The following is a 20536-nucleotide window of genomic DNA, read 5'->3' on the forward strand; positions in this document are numbered from 1 at the left end:
TGCACTGAACGCATGGCACATAAATTTGAACCTACTGTATCTCAGTTAAATGAAAATGGGTTCTACACTGGCCGTCAGCCAATAACATTATTTCTTACCAACTTACAAATTACTAACAAATTTAATTCACCACAAAGTTTGAGATATATTTACATGAATTTTGTAACAGACCACTTTTAATAGGCGATATACGGCTTCATTAGTGTAGGGGCTTCAGTAGTGTGAGTCATATGGTTATAATCACGATCACAAAGCTCACTTTACTACACAACATCAATTTACGCTTTCAGCCTGAAGAGAAAATATGTAATATCACAGCATCACATTTAAATACAATTAACAATTCATATGGCTTACTTCTTAATTATCGTATTGGTATTACTTCTTTCGGACTAAAAATAATAAAACAATTCGAATTTTCATGCGGATATTCAGTGTCTTAGCGTTATGTAAGATCTACACATATTTTATTTCGTATAAATATCTAATCAGCAGCGTAGGTGGGTGGACAATATTAAAATGGATCTTAGAGAGATAGACTGGGATAGTATGGATTGAATTGATCTGGCTCAGGATAGGGACCAATGGAGGACTCTTGTGAACACGGTAATGAACCTTCGGGTTCCATAAAATACTGGAAAATTCTGAGTCGCTCCAGAATTGGTGGCTCCTCAAGAAGGGCGCAGCTCCGTGAATAAGTAAGTAAGTAATCTGATCAGCAAAACTTGAGGAATGGCAGGAGGTAAGGCTACACTAAAGCAGTGTACGCTATTTAAGCTGGGTCTTCATGACACCGACACAAAACAATTTTCATTGTATTTCGACGATACAGTTTTCCTAATTCATAGCGTGATTATTATTGTAGATATTATTCACTGCACGAACTCTATGTGATTATTATTATTTTTTTTTTCTGCTACTGGAGTGGAGCTAAGTCCCTTGTAGTGCGGCCAGTTCTGGCCTATTGTACCAGTCCCGGATGATAGGTGAGGGTGATTGTGGAGAAATTTGTGGAATGAAGATTGGCAGGGGAAACCGAAGTACTCGGAGAAAACCTGCCCCAGCGCCACTTTGTCCACCATAAATCCCACTTGACCAGACCCGGAATCGAACCCAGGCCGCAAGGGTGGGAAGCCACCGAATAACCACTTGAGCTACGACGAGGCCAACTGTAGGTGATACACATGATGTTTCGGAAAATGTATCCATTCCCGTTATCAGCTGCAAGGGACGAAAGAACAGTAGTGACTCAGAACACTTAGGGAGAAGTAGTCTGAATCACTAAGTGATTCGAGTGATCTGGACAAACGCTTCCTAAGGGGCCCAAATAAGTACTATCTTCCTTCCTTTTACATCTGATGACAAGAGACAGGTGCCGATTTCGAACCGTCGTGTACAATAATGAAGATATATCCCAGATAACAGAATATGCCCGATATAATCTTCGTGCAATGTATAATGCTTCTTCACAAAACTTAGGCAGTCATCTTATACATATACAAATAAATGTACATTTCATATGTTAGGTACGTATTCCTGAAGAAACAGTTCTTTCTGGTAGTTTGTAAATTGAGGTATCCTGTGGTTCACACACCAATAGGCTTTGTAGACTGGGACGCTCTGTCCCTAATGTTCGCATTTATAGGTCCAAGAAAGTGGATTGCTTTAAATGATTATTAGGTATGTACAATATTCCATATGTTTTACCCCAATATAACGGAGTAGACCGTTCTGAAAATGTTGGTAAATGAAATTACAATAACTTAATTTACGCTGTTTCATCTATCGCTTTGCGTTTTCAAGAATTAACTTCACTTCAGTAAATTTCTCTAAAGGACTGGACAGATTTGTCTGTTGGCAACACAAGAAATGGATTTCACATTTACTGTTATGTGAACTCAGGTGTGTGAATCTTGTTGTAAATTTTCTTTAAATTGTTTACATTATTTTAATTATAAATTTCAAATCAATGAATAGATATTAGTGATACTGTTCAAGTAATGATGTTAAAGTAAAATGTTTCATGTCTGCATTTCGTGTTTATTGACGTTGACTTCTTATGTGATGTAGGATATGGGAATGCCATTGGGGTAACCTTGCTGTTTCTGTACTCATAACCATTAACATAAGTGTCAGTATCTCGCTTCTGCGTCTGAACAACACTAAAACTTTTCGGATAACATCTGTGGAGGACACACAACATGAAGGAAGATAAGTAATACACATCATACTTCATAACGACTGTTCAATTATACGCTATGAAACAGACTTTACCGTAATTATAAGCATTTGTCGCTATTTTAACAGAAATTAACCCGTATAGGAAGGTCTGCAATATCGTGACCGTGTCTTCATGTGGCGGCCATGAGCCACAGAGCTCTGAGGAAGACAAGGAGGAGTAACACGTGCTGAAGTGGCTGTCTGGAGATGCAAGATGCCTGCGAATGATCTCCATCTCTCTGCATTGCCTCCGTGTGTTCTCCTAAAACAAGATATCATTATCCCATTATGCACAAACAACAAAGTATTTCCCACAACAATGGGCTGTCTGCAAATAGACAGCTGAAACACTTCTCCACTACGTTCTTGGAGGAACATAAAAATGTGACATTTTAAATTTGTCTTGCGTTGCCATGCTTTCTAGATGACTAGATGATGGTAGACACAAATGAAAGATAATTGTGAGATTGCATGTATATGTCGGGAAATGTATGAAATTATATTTAAAATAAATTTTTGGTGTTGAGGGAGAGAGGATTAAGTCGTTAAACATCACTTTTAAGGATAAAGAAGAAATTTCAGACATTTATGCAGTAAAATATTTAACTCCGTATACAATTATGCCGTTCGTTTATGAATGGCTCTACATGCCTTTGTTGAGTCCTGGCCTCTACTTCAGTTTCGTAATATTTTAAAACACAGACGGTATAACTCCTTGGACGAGGTATCAGTCCGTCACAAGGCCGCTACCTACACTCAGGACAACACAAACACAGAATAAATGCAGACAAATATCCATACCATCAGTAGGATTCGAACCCAAGATGCCAGTGTTCGAGCGGACGAAGATAGTCATGCCGTAGACTGCGCGGTCACTGTGATCGGCATTTCACGGTGTCACTGGATGAAAGATATCCTGCTTACGTACATAAGCCGATTTATATTTTTTAATGTTATTAAGGAGAGTTGTTTGGCACTCCCATCTTATTATTGGCAACTTCTGCTTTAACGCGCATGACGTAACAACACAGATACGTCGAGATATGCAGCCTTCCGAGTTCAAGATCTTTAATTGGTGTTGAATTGATCCATAGTTTCTACCCTTCACTAAATAATACTAGAGGTCGCTCCATACCTCAAGCGGTTTGTCGCTGGCTTCCCACCGCGGCGGCCCGGGTTCGATCCCGAGTTTGGTCAAGTGGAATTTGTAGTAAACAAAGTGGCTCTAGGGAAGGTTTTCTCCGAGTACTTCGGTTTCCCTTGCAAATCTTCATTCCACCAATTGCTCCACAATGACCCTCACCTATCATCTGGGACTGGTACAATAAGCCAGAAGTGGCCGCACTACAAGGGACTGAGTCCCACCCCACTAGCATTAAGAAAAATATAATACTAAAGTGGCCAGTGCGATGGTTCTGATGTACGCAAGGTGTGTGACGCACGCGCAGATGGGAAATGGGTACAAAGTTTAGGAAGGAATGCAAGACAGTAAGAAGCCACTTAGAGATACCTGGTCTTATATGGGAGAAAAACATAAAAGTTACACTTGAAATATGCAGTATATAGTTTGAAGATTTGGATAAGAACAGGGTCCAGTAGGGATCTTCTGGCAACACGTTTAGGAACCTTCGATTTCCATGAAAAGATGGAAATGTCTCTCTTAACTGAAGGAATACAATTTTCCCAGAGAGCTCTGCTAACGGATTTATTGTTACAATGTATGTATATTGATAATCCACAAAAAACGAACCTAATAAATTCTAAATTATTGTAAACACGAAAAAGTTAGAGCAGATATATAATCGCCGTTTGTTTGAGAAATGCAGTTTAGAACTGCAACTGATGTGCATCTCCACGAAATGGTTCCAATGCAAGAACTCTGTATAACAGATGAATAGATAACTTGTACACTATAACAATGTGTAACTCTAAGAATGGATATAACATCTAGATAACTGTAGCGATAAAAAGAGTAATCAGGTCGCTGACATGAGGCACCAGGAATATTATAATAGAGAGATGAAATAAAATTATAACAATCGCACTGGGTGTTTTAAATTTAATGCTGCAACAAGAATGAAGTAATACGTTACAAATATTGATTAAAATGTTAAATGAATGGAAGATGAGCAGATATGTGAAAGAAAAATAGAGCATGTACCCAGTGAAAAACGAGATTCAGGAAGATACTTTAAAGAAACTGCTGGATAGATTTAGGAGCCGAGACAAGACAGTCTTACACATTTGTTCCAGACAATGATGACGAAACTGTGACTTTATTTAAAACTAATAGGAAGATGCAGGTGCCGTTCACAGTAGCCGGGAGGTCTATGGCATGAACTGTCTCGCTCGCTCGGACGCTGGGATCTTGTTTTCGAATCCCACTCAGGGCATGGATGTTTGGTGTGTGTTAATTTATTATGTGTTTGTGTTGCCTGCTTGTAGGTAGCGGCCTTGCGACGGACTAATCACTCGTCCATAGAGTCCTATCGTCTGTGAAAAATGATTGCGGAAGTGAGTAAGAGATCAGGGTCCTGAATGGGCTGGAAGAACCGTTGTAAAAAAGAAGTTGGTAGAAGTCCAGCGGCGTCTGTGGAACCCATTACCTCCACCTTCAGGTTTGAAGGTACACTAAATAGGCAGAGACCTAGAAACACGCAGGAGCTAAAATTTGCTGTATGTCGCTACAAAATATCTGTGAGCATCTAGAGGAATATTCGGCGTCATATCCCAGAAGATAGTGCTCATCAGTAGTCGAATTAATTTCGTCATTTTACCGGTAACAATTCCTGAATTTCCACAGTTCTCAAGTTAATGCTAAGCACTTCCCATGGCTGACATATAATAATAGCATTTACTTAAATGGGTTCTGATCTCAGCACAAACACGCAAGACACATGATCATTACAGGAAAAAAATAAATTCCGTGGTTTTAGTCCGCTAGCGGACTAAACCGACCGGGCGATCATCGCTTGTCGGCGAAGTTAGTGCCAACTTTTGCGGATAGGGGGTGTCATGTGGTCATCGCAACGAGTCCCCACGGCAGTTAATTTCGGTTTTCTAGACCGGAGCCGCTATTTTATTGAAATAAATCCTCAATTATCCTCAAGAGGCTCAGGTATGATAACTACAACGTAAAATTAAACAGTTCAAGTCCGAACGTTTATGTCTCAGTGAAGATAACTCTGTTTCTGGACACTGTACACCAGCTCAAGCTTTCTGAAAGGCAACGCTTCGGATCCGGTGAAGAAGGGCAGCTCTTTCTAGTGTGTCCAACTGAGGAGGAAGTTCTCCGTCCTTAAACCTAAAGCCGGAAAACGTTCCAAGACGTAATGTTTGAGAGAACTCAAGATAATAGGCAATGCTCAAACCAAGTTTCGCGTTTAATGCAAACAAATGAGGTACGCGTACTGCAAGCGGAATTTTGTACCCTGCTAAAAGAATGACAAAGCTCCAACCGGGAACCGCTAACATGTTTACATTTATTTAAACTAGCAACAGAGTTGCATCTTGAATGGGGCACGGACATAAATTTAACAACGCTGTTTTCCCATACACGAAAATATATTTCTTTTATACTTGCATGTGGATCTGCAAGTATTTCGCTGTCTTCTTCGCTCTTAAAAGGAATATCCATTTACTTTAGTTTTCTTTTTTCAAATAAAATGTTTTCTTTTTCATCATCTTTTATGGGAGACTTTGCAACCATAATTCGTAATATTGGCCATAAAGAGGAAAAGTTAAGAACTAGCGATTGCGAGATCGGATGACTGATGGTGCAGCAGTTAACTAAAAAATAAATAAAACTCCTATAAATTATTGCTGCCTGAATAACTTACACCCTTAATGCTGGAGCTGGGCTTCATCTCTTGTGGTGCTACTCTGCTATATAAACTTATATTTGGAAGCGAGAAAGAAAAATATTATTATGACCCCACAAGCGAGATTTTCCACAAACTTACAAGCGAAATGGGGTAATGATTTATACCGTCATCGGGTGCAGATTCGTCATGCCGCAAAAGGAATGGGTCGCAAATGCATAACGATGGAAGAGAAATATGTGTATAAATTTTTGTCGTCTATAAAGTGTTTTTACATTTCCCCTTGGCCATTTTTTCGGCCTAGAAAAAGGAACACGCCTTAAGAAGTTAAAAATAGCAGAGAACTTGTCAACACCTTAAAGAAACAAGGGGAGTTAAGAAAAGGGTCCCTTTTGTAGGAGTCTCATGCTTTCTGTTGTTCAGCTACTAATATTTTACATATATAAGATTTGAGGCTTTCACGGCGGTGACTATGAAGAAAGCAGTCTTCTGGGATTTGGCACCGTGTATATGTGGTGTTAACCGACGTTTCGGAGGAACGTATCGCCTCCATCTTCAGGGTAGAAGAAAAAATATAAGAAATCTCTTCGCTTTGCAGATTTCTTATATTTTTTCTTCTACCCTGAAGATGGAGGCGATACGTTCCTCCGAAACGTCGGTTAACACCACATATACACGGTGCCAAATCCCAGAAGACTGCTTTCTTCATTTTACATATAGATAACCTCACAGGATTTCAAGTACGGTTATTGATGTTCATTAAGATTACTTTTCTTATCCGAGAACCATATCCTGCGGAAATGAGTCCATGAGTCTGCTTCTCGGTGGGCAGACACACTCAGGTACCACAGACATCTCGGGGGGTCCTTCACAGTGTGACGGATGCGAGCAAAACGGTAGCAGTTCTGTCACTCCACTTGACCAGTCTCGACCCTATAGACTTAAACTTTAATGACAACACACTATATTTGCGAGAGTGGTTAAGCTGAAGATTATGTAGGTCTGAGGTTCTTATAGCGGTGAATATGAAGATCTATGTCTTCTTGGATATAGCGTCGTGAAGTCGTTGAAAGTCAATACATGTTTCTAAGGCACATTTTGCTACCATGTTCAGGCTCAAGAATAAGCCGAACAAGAAATCAGGGTGAAATCAGGTGGCAAGCAGAGAAATCGGCTTGCTGATTAATTATACAAGTTCAGCCTTAAACCACACTACATGTTTCGACCCTTAAAGGGTCATCTTTAGATGTTGTTAGATAAACAATGAATTATTAACGGAATTTTTCGACATCTCTCTAAAATTAAGACTTTGAAGAGATTTGAAAATATTAAGAGTACTTGGTCCCTGCCTGAAATTCGACAAAATTTACTTCTGAATGCAAGTCATATAAGATTATGCCAGGTTTCATGTTGGGTAGGCAAAAACCAGTCGGCCCAGTTTGACAGACAGCGATCGGCTAACCTGTATAAAAAGCTTCGTGGTTTTCCTCAGTCCCCCAGTTCCGCATCAAATTAGTGCCTTACATATTCCTCAAAATATATCTTAACCATTGTTCACAAACACTCAGGAACATCGTACTTGATCTTACGCAATATCAGTAGCTGATACAGAGTAGGAAATTTAAGTAATAATCAAAAGGAACTCTGTGTATTATGGCTTTTTTACTGTAAACCTATATATTTCGGAGAAAGCCCGAAGTTTTGGAGGAATATGCTACCTCCATCTTCAGACCCGAGGACTGAGTCAAAGAAGAAACCAAGAGAAACAGGCGGTGAGCTGAATCTCAGCTTTGATCCTGAAGGTGAGGCAATGTGTTCCTCCGAATGTCGGGCTGCCTTACAAACCAGGAGACGGCGCTCTTGACAACCACCGCCGTCCAGCAAATTAATCTACCCTGCTTTGTACTGAACAGTTCTTAGACTACTTATTTTGAAAAAATAAAAGGACGTTTATGAGATAGCCATATTGTCTGTGTGTCGGTTTACCACCTTTGTCAACTTTTGCATGTTTGGACCAATCTTTATTAAACTTCTTGTGTATATCACGGTAACTAAGTCATCTCAACTGCTTATTTTATAAATCCCTCACATCACTCTGTGTGCCTATGTGTATTCCACTATCGTTGCTGACGGCTCAGAAAAATGTTACCGCGGTAATGAATTTACACGTAACAATGGATCAAAAGTTGGAGGCGTCTTTTTCTATGAGGCCTGTGTAGTGTCAGAGGAAAATAGACGATTATTTCTAACAAGAACCTCTTGTTAGTTATGTCAAAACCAATGTTACTAATCTAGTATACCTCTAAAAAGAATTTTGTTCACATTAATCGTAAGTGAAATTTATTTCATGCAAGTGCAGGCAATGTACTTGGCTCCATATTCGAGTAGGCATTCTGTAGAGTCTAGCTATGCTGAACTGCTGTGAGGAATTCCCTGATGCACTCTGGGAGAGCTCGACCCTATGTTCCATTGACTGACTATTGTCAGTAGCCACGTTACCTTCTGTTTCATCTTCATTACAACATACAGCACACCGCTGATATTCCGGGAGTTTTGTTATGACCTAATTCGTAACGCAATATTAGTACGTCTACATAGGTCTATTACATAGGATCTGAGATTCTGACAGAGGTGGTTATGAAGGCTTCTTTCTTCTGTGATATCCTGCTGTGAAAGTCAACCGACATTTCTATCTTGGCTCTTACTTCTAACTTGAATATGGAGGCGACATATTTCTTCTGAAACATTTGTTGATTTTCAACGGACTACACAGCTTTAGGTCCCAGAAGACAGAACTCTATGCATATACTGCATTACTTTGGATATAAAACTCACATTTTACACATTCTTTCACACTGAAAAATTAAGGTGCGTCTTAAATTCGAGGAATGATCACCTTTCAAATTTTTTTTCCTAAAACCTACATTCAAAAACTGGATGCGTCTTAAATTCGAGGGCGTCTCATATTTGAAGTAAAACNATGTGCCCATAACAAGTTCCTACATTCTTAAAGCAAGAATACTCAAAAGTACATTGCTGTAACTACAAGAATTCCTGCATATCGCTCTAACGGCCCTTCCTACCTTACGTAGTGACAGGAGTACCAAGTACATCTTCTACCTCTGCGGTCTTCCCTGCTATGCTGGCCGTAGGAACGAGTGTAGGAGAGCAGGTTAAGTTTCTCCTCTGTCTGTAAGTAATGGCTGAGGTGGTCCCGACTTGCTGTCGCTGCACAGCTCTCCGGATAAATATTCAGCATTAAACTCTTCTTTACTAAAGGCTACCAAATTGTTTTTCCACATTATACAACTCAAAATTTTTCGTCTTCTTAATATATATCATCACCACCTACTTATTTTGCTTCATCTTAGTCGTCTCCTTATTTTCCTCATTATTTCCTGCGTTAAGCTCTGTAGCTAACGTCCACGTCACTCTTGGTCTTCCCAGGTACCTACTTTCATTTGTATTAAATCTTTACTTTTCCTTCATTTTCCATCAACATGTTCATTGAAGTTTGTTCTTCTGTTATTAATTCATTTGTTTACATGTTCATAGAATTTTCTTTTGTAACAGAAATTTGAACTTTGTCCTTTAATGATTAGTGCGTGATCATCCATAATATCTGTGTATTTTGATTTGCTTAGATTTGTGCTTAAGAGCGATGATTTCACAACCGAATGCCAATATGGACCTTAGTGGTTTGTATATTCTTGTTTCCGTTTCTTTCGTCGGTTTTCTTCTGTTTTGTATGGTGTCACTGTTTAACGAAATAAAAATTCCGCAGCTCCTGTCTCGAGCCACTATTTATAACTTTCCTAGCGATTTCACTGTCATAGTATTCTCATCAGAAGAATGATTGGGAGAGGCCTGGGTACCTTCTACCACAATGATTCTAATTGTCCATTCACAATAAAGTATCTCCCACTTCTTCCACGATTTCGACGTCACCAACTCTTCTGCTGTACCTCCTTACCTCTCTTTTTTCTTATTAACTTTCATATTTCGCTTATCAGAAAGGCGACCGGAGGAAGCCTAGAAAATTTCTAACGAAACGCTACGATTTCCTCCAAGCTACAGTGTCTGTTACGTCTACCATGACTTTCTCTTTTCACCTACTCTTCTACTATTCTTATGCATGTCTCCCTGTATTATGATACTACTGGCGATAAGTCAGTACATTTCTGAAGCGCCTACAACCAGCCATTTCTTTTCCTTCGTTTTCCTATGATTTAAGCGTATGGTGGGATAATTCCAAAATTCCAAGTTCCTAGTGCGTTTTCTCGTGCAATTCTTCAGACCTGAATTCATCAAAATTGTCCTCTATGCCTCCAAATTTTCTTGTCAGACTCTACAACTCGCAATTAATCAGAAAATCAAAATTCCGGTCCCATTTTCTGCAATGTTTGACCAAGCGTAATTCCAAATCTGAGTTAAAATTTTTTTTTACTTGAACACACGGACTAATGAGTATTTGTGAGACCCCGGAAGGCGTCCTTGCACGAAACTGGTGAATCGGGCCATCGGTTTGTTAAGACCCCCTCTCAATTTTTTCTCCCTAATGAGCAGAGAAGTTCTTAACCGGATATAAATGTAAGGTAAAAAGGTAAAGTTGTCCCTGTGCTTAACAAATTAAGCATTACGCCATGAAGGCGTATGGGGGAGTGGATGTACAGTTCCAAATTTTCTTGACCTGGGCACTAGCTGGAAGTAAGTGGTCAGTTTCACGTTCCGGTCACTTTACCCCGGGGGAAGGAGGCCCCACCATAACCATTGGATAGGAGGTTGAATGGACTCCACAGCCGGTCTGGAAGACGTGGAGAAGAAAAAATTCCTGACTGTACGGAGATTCGAACTCCCACCCCTCGGTCGTCCCGCCTGTAGTTAGTTGCTATACCGACCACGCTAAACCGGCTCCCTAAGCAGATACGAGATTAGAAAATTATGCAGATATATATATTTATACATACGTTTCTGTTCGTTCGATTAGTGCAGTAATCCTAGCTAATCCGGAATATGATTTTATTTGTTCTCTGCACGAGGAGAAAAGGAACATGGTCATATTTGTCTGTCAGCCTGTTCGTTCGTGTGTTTGATCTTCCTAATATCTTAGTGTATTTAGATTAACTCCATGAAAGAGACTCCTCCTAGACAAGCTAATAGTCTCTCAGCTGGCGAACAAATTACCTGCCTTTAAGCAGACGGAAAGTCTGTTACGGTGTCCACACGAATTCGCCATTGGTGTTTATACTGAGCCAGCTGAATCCATTCCTCATTCTTCACCCATTATATTTCATTCTCATCCATCCACACCTAGGTCTCACAAATGTTCCCTAATCCTGAAATTTTTTCAGTTAAACTTCCGTATAATCTGTCCATGTACCTCTATAAAAATGTTAAAAATTTTCATATTTTTTGTCGGTAACTTTAAGATACCATCGCCAGCTTGATTATAGCTTCGGGCTGTAGGAAGATTTTTTCCCCCTTGGCACTACAGCCCCGGTGGTCCTAGGCCTACCTCCATGAACTCCGTTCACTTCGGTTTTTCTAGATCTTACATATTCGGTAGGACTCCTGGGGCGGGTGATCAGCTCGTCACAAGGCCTCTACCTGTACACAAACACAGAAAAACGCACACACACATCCATGCCCTGAGTGGGACTCGAACCCACGATCCCGGCTTCCGAGCGAGCAAAAATAGTGCATGCCTTAGACCGCTTGGCTACCGTGACCGGCTGTAGGAAGATTAGTCAATGATAACTGGAAAGGATCTGGAAGCAGTTGTCGTGGGCTAATCAAGTAATATCCCAGAATAGAGGAAACCACGAAAATCATAGATCAAAATAGCCAGATTAACGACCGATAATTGATTTGAGTACCTCCCCAACACGAGTCCACAGTGTTAACCCTACGCACAACCTCTCGGTATATTTCTTCTTACCGTCTGTTTCGCCCTCATTAATTCTATCAGATACTGCCCCTTCCTTAGGCCGAGGGTTGCTGTAAAATACAATAAATTCTCTTTGTTCGGGGTTTCCCCATTCATTAGGCTCGGATTCGAGAACCCTTGCACCTCACCCCGCTTCCTTTTATTTAATAATTGCGAGAATTATTAGTTAGGCCTATTTCATACTGTTTTAGCTTGTCAGTATCCAGGCTCACTTTGCCTGAAAGACACCCGTTTTAATAATTTTCTAGACCCTATTCCCCTCGTTGGTGTCTCCACCTTATCGTGGTGAGGGGTTTGAGTATGCCTGAGAGCTATACCAGCGGTAGCATAGCTACTGGCAGGGCCTCCCTTGCTGGACAGGTCAAAGGGTAGGCATCAGACGAAGAGAGACACCAAAAACCAAAAACTGATGCCGGAAGCAGCGTCATCAGCAGCGACTTGAAGCACAGAACAAATGATGCTCGAGATGGTTCAAGTTCGTATAGCAACAGGCGTGACCAGAGTGGTTTGAACGGCTGTTGTACTGCGATGTGGAAAGCAAATGGAAAAACTACCACATTATCACTTTTCCTGGATAGTCTCTTTCCAAAAATAGAAGATCACATTAAGTGGAGGAACTGTTTTGGAAGAGACTGTGGACCTGTCATCTGACAGTTACTGATCAATCAATCAGACCCTATTAATGCCTGCATAGACATTCTAGTTTTCTAAGGCAAGAGACTGAGTTATGAACCAGATTAGTTTCGACTTAGTTTAGCTTCTCGTGTTTAATCTACATCTTTCGGTATCAAAATTTTACATTTCTAGTTTGATTGCTTACAGTATTGTGGTATATCAGCGATTTCTATAGCAATAAAGGAATATCCGTAAATATTCTCACGGCAACGAATACAGGCAACAATTGAAGAACTGCCGTTTCTATGTGACGGCTGCTAAACATCAACCTTAAGAAAGTGACAACAATATAGGGGAACTTATGTTTTCTATGCGGTCTGCACCAAGCAAACACGCGGGGCAAAAGGAAGTATATTGCCAGGCAACGAAGCTGTAAACAACCACCCTTAACAACAGGAGACGGTGTTTTCCGTAGGGTCCGTGCAGAGGAGTAATCTTGAAGAAAATCGGCGCTACGAGTTAATCAGTTCTCGGTAGGAGATAGCCACGGGAAGTTCGCAGTAGAACAAGAATTAGAAGTTGGGCTGCGAAGACTTAATTCGTTATTTTAAGACTTTATGTGTGCTGTACTGCAGTGATATCTAGAGTGTGACAGTTATAGTTCATGTGTTAAAATCCGTTGTCAGGAAACGGATAAGGAAAACTTTGCAGGGGAATAGCCCTTGTTTACATCTGTTACTTAGCAACGCCTAGTGTAAGAAGATTTAGAAGACTTTATTTATGTGTTGTAATTACAGTAATCTTGAAAGTGTTATAATTATCTGTAGTTACGACCAGTGAATATCCAATAAATCGACTCACTGACCCAAACCCGGGTCTTGGTCACTAATACACGTTACAGTATATTAAGACTACAAGTTTCCAGCTTTATAAGCCTGAAATTTTTCAGACTGATTTCCTTCATTATGTCACTGTGTATGCTTGTAGGCGGATACCGTCGTTTCGGAGGAACATGCCACCTCCGTTTTCAGGGAATGAATGTTCTTACTGAGATCTTCTTGGTTGTCACAGCGTAGCCTTGTAGGTGTATACTGACGTTGGGGAAGGACATGCCTACATCTTCAGATTTGAAGTGCGATGAGTTATGGTAGTAGGTTCCTCGGAAACGTCAATATCGACGTACAAGACTGCGCAGAGGCTTAACACAAAACGATCTTAATATGAAGTACTGACAGTCTCTTCCTAGTGGAGTATACTATTTAAAATTCAATTATTCGCTGAGAATTGGAAAGGACTGTACCTACAGAAACGCGTCTGTCTTTGGATGGATTGAGGAAGGTCATAGGACATGTTGAGTTACGTGCTCGGACCGGATGTTAGCGTGACGCGCTACCGCTCGGGCCCAGAATGGGTGTAGGAGCACGTTTCCAGAACGCCCTACCAGCAGTTACCTTCCAACACGATGAGTAATACGGACGCCGACCTGGTATCCGCCGGTCTGCACGTATAGTTACCAGCGTCCCGCTGTGTTACACCGGCCACTGTCAGCTTGCTTGTCGTCTGCAGATCAGTCTTTTCCGTATCAATGCTGATTCCTCCCCTTTCCGCCTGCAAGGAGAACAGCAGTCTTAGACAAATAGGGCTATCTCACATCGGTGTCTATGATGTGTGTTGTGACACCTTGTAGTTCGACAAAAGTTCATCTATGTTTCGCAGGAAGATACCATCTCTATCTTCAGGATCGAAGATTACGCCAAGTAACCAACAAGAAGCAAGCAGCAAGGAGAGGTATGCTGCCCGAAATTTTGGTGAACATTTTCCTGATTACACAGTGTCAATCTTATCCCGTAAAGTAGTATTATTCAACACAGGCTTAAATTGAAACTGTTTGAGATAAAGTGCTTAGGAAAATATTTTGCTAAAGATTTAAAGCCCTCTGATTTCTAGGCCTGTATTTTATGTACCACGTGCTTTAATTAGAACTTTTCACATAAAGGTTTGCATATGATTTGCACAACAAACAGCAATTGTTTCCCTGTACATCATCAAATAATTTATATTTATTAATGCAGACAGTGTTTCCTCAATTTTTAAATTAAATGTAGAGGATGGGCTCCAATGTAAATTATCAGTAACCCATGTATTTTTATTCTCCGTACGTAATTCAGTTGCCAGTAACGTGTAATGCGTGACTTGTAATTCATATTATCAATAAAGCAGCTGGAGACATGTTGGGAAAACCATAGGGGATCTCCTATAGTCGCAGTCTTTTGTTCCCTGGTCTGTTTGCTACATCTCAGTTTGCATCCGAAAGAACCTACGACCGGCCATCGCAACTCAGGTTTTAATTCTCTACCTCTGCCTTTAAGCAAATATTGATAAGATTCCTAATTTCGAAGTTATTACTGTATGTTTCTCACGCAGTCCTCATGACTAAATTCATCAAAATTAAGCCTCATTGCTCTAAAAATAACTAAGATTATTTTTCCAAATATACATATCACATTGATGATTGCGCAGTCGGTATGGCGACTGGCTATGGGCTCGACGACCGAGAAGTCGGAGTTCTAGTCCAGGCAGGGTCAAAAATTTTCACTTCTCCATGTCATCCAGACCGGCTCTGAGGTCGGCCCAACCTCCTCCCATACAATGGATACCAGAGGCTCTTTCTGGGGGTAAAGCGGCAGGGGCGTGAACTTGACCACTCACTTCCAACCAGTGCCGAGGTCAAGAAAATGTGTGTATATAGATCCACTCCTCCATACGTCTTCATGGCGTAGTGTTTAATTTTTTAAGCACAGGGACAACTTCGCTTTTACTTTACACTATTTCAGTAATCTAAAATTTCGGGGCACATGTTTTAAGCAAATTCTTCTAACTTTTCTAAAGTCTTCGATTTCACTCTGTTTTTATCAGAAGGGCGAGTGGGCGGGGTCTGAGAACCTAACAAAACAATGCTCTTTCTCCCTCCCACAGTAAAATGTCTCTCAATTACCCCATGAATTTCACTTTCACTTACCTCCCCCTTAGGTTCCAGTGATTAAGAGGGTAGAGCAGATGAGGAATACGTGCTATTACAAGCGGATGGAGTCATGTACAGCTGTTGTAACTAAATTACTACATGGATTAGAGGGATTCTTGAGATGGTAATGACCGCTCAGATAATCGATAAGCCCCCCGTCCACTGCTTTTATGGAAGTGAAAGATGCATTACAATGTTCGCATAATTTTCCACTTTTTCCGTTTTGAGGCATAAATTCGAAATCGTAGCTCTACACTCTCTTTCTTTAAGGTATATTTTAATATTGTCACGCTTAGGGGTGACTTTATAAGACGGGTTTTGGATTGGATGTTTGGACTTATTATACCTTATACTTTCCTTACTCTGGACTACGGGCAATTACAGCGCCAGCGCTTTCTAGTTCCTAGTTCACCGTTGCACACGCACTAGGCTTCTCAGTCTTTACTAGATGTATCCTGGCAGCGGATTTATCACAGTCTCACTGTAGCTTCAAATCACATGTGATGTCTTCTTGGCACTGTCTAATTCATTTCTTGCCATTTCTTCTCAATCACCTTCGACTGCCATCTCCAGAATTCGACCAAATTCTCTCGACTACTGTTCTATATTCTCCTGTACTTCTTCTGCCATACCGAAGACTTCTAAGAACACTTTGAACGGATCTCATGGAAAAAACCGTTTCTGTTTTCAAGAATGCGTGTTTACTCCTCCGTTGCCTAGCAATTGATGTCCTATTGTCGCGTACGCGTGTGTTGCGGGGATGTTATTACCAGCCCATTGACTAGCAATGAATATGCATATCACAATATTTTTCTCCCATCTATTCTTAGGTCTTTCAAGTGGGTCAGATTCAAATTATCGACGTAATTATCGTCATCACTCATATACATTCTTCATGTCCCGCCTATCTAATCCTGTTTGAATTTATTGTCATTTTAACATTTTATGAAGAGTACTGATTATGCAGCTCCCTATCATGTAGTATTCTCCATTTCTTGCGAGGACCTCCCGATAGGCGGAAATATCCCCGTCCGCATTCTGCACTCAGGCAGGCTGCTGGCCGTCTTTTCCATATGTTATTTAACGACGATTTAATTAATCAAAGTTATTAGAGCAGGTTTGGAGAAAATAGCCATTTTTAAATTAAGGATGCCTGTGAATGATCTATTTTCAGGGTTACAATGGTCATACTCACCAGGCGCGGAATAGAGATGGACAAATTATTAAATGTAGAATGTAAGCTAAAGTTGTCCATGTGCTTAACTAATTAAGCACTATGCCATGAAGGCGTATGGGGGAGTGGATGCATAGATCCACATTTTCTTGATTTCGGCACTAGCTGGAGGTGAGTGGTCAGTTTCACGCCTCAGCCACTTTAACCCCGAGGAAATAGCCTCCAGTACCCATTGGACAGGAGGTTGGCTGGACCACAGAACCGGCCTGGATGACACGGAGAATGAAAATTCTTGACCCTACCGGTACTCGAACTCCGACCTCTAATCGTCCAGCCCGTAGCCAGCCGCTATACCGACTATGCTATCCCGACATATAAATAAAATTCATTCAACCTTTCAAGAGCTATCGAGGAGCATATGCAGACTTACGGAGAGACAGACAGCAATCCAAACCTTTATATTATATTTCTTGCTACATAATTGACCTATAATTTAGGTCATCATCGGACATCTTCTTGTAATAAGCTTCACTATAACTTTGTAATGTAGATTTCCTGTAACTCTACGAACAATTATTCGCCCGTAACAACAGGAACCAGTTGCATAATACGGATCCATATTGGGACAATTAACTTTAGTAACTTGTGTTATAGACCGTAGAAGGTGCCTGATGATGACCTAAATTATAGGTCGAAACATGTAGCAAGAAACCCATGCTTATACTAAATAAATAAGACATAGCAACAACTATTTTTGTTTTCACCCGAACATATTCCAGTTTATTGTTATGTTGAGAGTCAAAACTGGAATACATATTCAAAAAACATTTCCCGGTATTCAGGGGTGCAGCAAAGGCATAAAGTCAAAATCTAGAGATAGACATCTTTATTATCATAGTGCTCTTTCATATATAACACGTGATACCTCTCCAGCAGGCGCTCGCGTGTATATGTATATTTTAATTATACTGATATAAAAATATATTGTATTATACAAAAGTTTGAAACATTTTTCAATAGGATTGTGGCATTGCTTGTGATATTTTGATACGTGTCCTTGATTAGAGGAGCCGAAATAATTCAGTCGGTTTAGCGACATGCTATTGGCTGGACGTGTGGTTTTCGCTTTCTTGACAGGCAAGGGATTTTTTATTTTTCCACAACTTCCAGACTGGTTCTGAGACCGACCCAGCTTCGTATCCAATGGGTATAGTGGACTACATTTATCTGTGGGTAAAGCAGCCGGGGTGCGAAGCTGACCGCTCACTTCTATCTAGAGGCGAGGTCAAGAATGTCGGAGCTATACCTCCAGTCCCCATATGTGTTCATGGCATAATGCTTAATTAATTAATCACATGAACAAATTTGCCTTGCCTTCCCATGTGTATGACACTGAATCTTTTTAGTTAGGTCTGTTTGCGATCGATCTGTAATTATTCGTGTTATGCTGCATCTTCACATAAATACCTGCAATGCATGTGCCACCAACAGCTGCAACGTATAAATTCCCTGCATCCAAGCATGCACGTGTGCACTGTTCCGCCTCTTGTGCAGTTCTGCTCCGACTTCACACGGCAGACTGGGTTACTCTGGTTTTAGAAGACTCCGCAGGCCTGCGTAGCAGTTAATGTGATTGCTAAGTCCGTCTCCATGCATGAAACGACTCGAGAACAGTATAACGGGTTTTCATGAAACTTTGTATTTGCAAAGCTTCATAAAATTTTGGTTAAATAGGATAAAAATGCCTGACAATTTACATGAAGACATACACATGTGTCTCTCTGTGTGCCACGAGCCTAATTTGCTAAATATTTGGTACAGTGAAAAATGTTTAGAACAAAACTTGCAGAGAAAAGAAATGTAGAGGGTTTGTGGGTGAACTATAAGACGGATTTTGGATTGGATGATTGGATTTATTGACAACTTATACACATACCTTGAAACTACAGATAATTACAATAAATTTGGTGATCTACACACTTTACAGTTCACCGTTACACACGCACTAGGGTTCTCAGTCTTCACTAGTCGTCTCCTGACAACGGATTTATCACAATCTGCTACTTCAGATCACATATGAATTCTTCTTTTCACAGCCTAATTCCTTTCTTGCCATTATGCTGCAACTGCCAATTCCGAAGACTCCACTCAATTCAATTTCTCTGCTCCCAAGCTCATAGCCTGTGAGACTGGAGATCACTGGAGGAAAATACGATATAATCTAGAACAGTAAAGCCACGTCACCGTGGCCAGAGCCGCTATGTCATAGCTGGGGAGGGAAGGGGTGTCCTCCATTGCGCAACACGTCATAATATATTCACAATATTACTGAGCATTCCTATTTTTGTACTTCAGGGCTCTTAATTCCCTAAGAAAAATCTTGTTTCTTCGTAAAAGAACACAACATAGTAATTCCAGAAATAATATCTGTTCTTGTAATTCAAAGAAAAGTGATATGTTCATCAGTGCTCGAATGTGTTTTCATTTACAATTCCAAAACCGAGTTTTGTGAAGATTTCATATATTTAGCGCTTGATTGTAAGTACTATTGTTATTTCTTGAAAGAGTTCCTGTCTTGTTTTGCTGCTTTAAGTTAATTACTTCCAGAAATTAAATGCTCCTTTACGTGATTGTGTGCAATAAATTGTACAGCAACTCTAATAATAAGACTGGAAAGTGTGTACTCATGACGTAATATACAAATTTACCAACGACGTTCTTTGAAGTTTATTAAGCGTGCTTTTAAAATGAAATATGAATAATGCAAATTTAGTGGAAGAGTTTAGCATTGAAATTCAACAAAATATGTAAAGGGTGTATGGCATGCATGAATTTTTTAAGGATTAATATAACTGAGAATCTGAGTTGCGCAACAACGTTCGGAAGAAATATTCAATATCGAATTTCAACAAAATGTATGAAAATTTTCAAAGTAAATACGAGATTTGATGCCCACACATTGGTGCCTATGAGGAGTTCTGTCTTTTTCTTGTACTTGTGGTGTAACTGAAAGGTGCGGACAAATTTGTGACTCACTTTCACAAACTAAAACAGGAAAATCTTCCCATATCAACAGGTGTCCGAAAAGATTTAATACTATATACAGGTAATTTAGACAAACCTGTGCAACAATTTACAAGGTAAATGGAGAAACAAATTCACCTCTTTATGAATCAGGCTATCACAGTGGTGATTATCAAGAATTCTGTCTTTTGGTATTTAATGTCATGTAGAGCGTTGAATGTCAACCGACGTTTCGGAGGAATATACCGCCTCCATATTCAGGGTCGTAGAATAAACCAAGAAAGAAACCAGAAAGAAAGCAGGCGGCAAGTTCTGACTCCTCTACTTTGCCCTTGAAGATGGAGGAAAGTTATTCTTCCAAAACAACGGTTGACTTTCAACATAATACATGGCGTTATATCCAAGATAGACCACTTCTTAAATCCCTCTGTTACTGTCACATATCTATGAAGGTAAAGTGGGGTTTTAAGATAAAGTTTCTATGTTTAACTAAGCACCAAGAAGTGGTATAGCCCCACATATTTATAATCTAGGCGATGCAAAGGGTTTTTGGTTATCTTCACGGCCTGGTTACTTTCCCTAGGGTACCCAGCGGATGGGAGGATGGATTGGTTCTAAAGCTCTTTCGGACTATACGGAGAGAAGAAATGTTTTCTGTCTTTGTCGCGAATCGAACCCACATTACCCGATCTCTCAGCCTGCAGCTTAGTCGT

The 20536-nt window shown here is 40.3% G+C and overlaps 1 protein-coding gene across 2 annotated transcripts in view; it reads right to left on the bottom strand.

Moving 5' to 3' along the window:
• Positions 1–1419: 1419 nt before the first annotated feature.
• Positions 1420–20536, bottom strand: part of LOC111870159 (hemicentin-2) — a 207320-nt gene continuing 188203 nt past the window's right edge. Inside the window, exons 6-7 of one of the 2 annotated variants that reach the window (XM_023862215.2) lie at positions 14055–14211; positions 2261–2482 (exon numbers count right to left, since the gene is read on the bottom strand). In XM_023862215.2, coding sequence (XP_023717983.1) covers positions 2352–2482; positions 14055–14211 — 288 coding nt within the window. In that variant the 3' untranslated portion in view covers positions 2261–2351. Of the gene's footprint in view, positions 2483–14054; positions 14212–20536 lie in introns of both variants that reach the window. The other variant, XM_023862216.2, reaches the window with a different exon arrangement.

The sequence above is a fragment of the Cryptotermes secundus genome, unplaced genomic scaffold (genome assembly GCF_002891405.2).
Source record: "Cryptotermes secundus unplaced genomic scaffold, Csec_1.0 scaffold634, whole genome shotgun sequence".
Lineage (NCBI taxonomy): Eukaryota > Metazoa > Arthropoda > Insecta > Blattodea > Kalotermitidae > Cryptotermes > Cryptotermes secundus.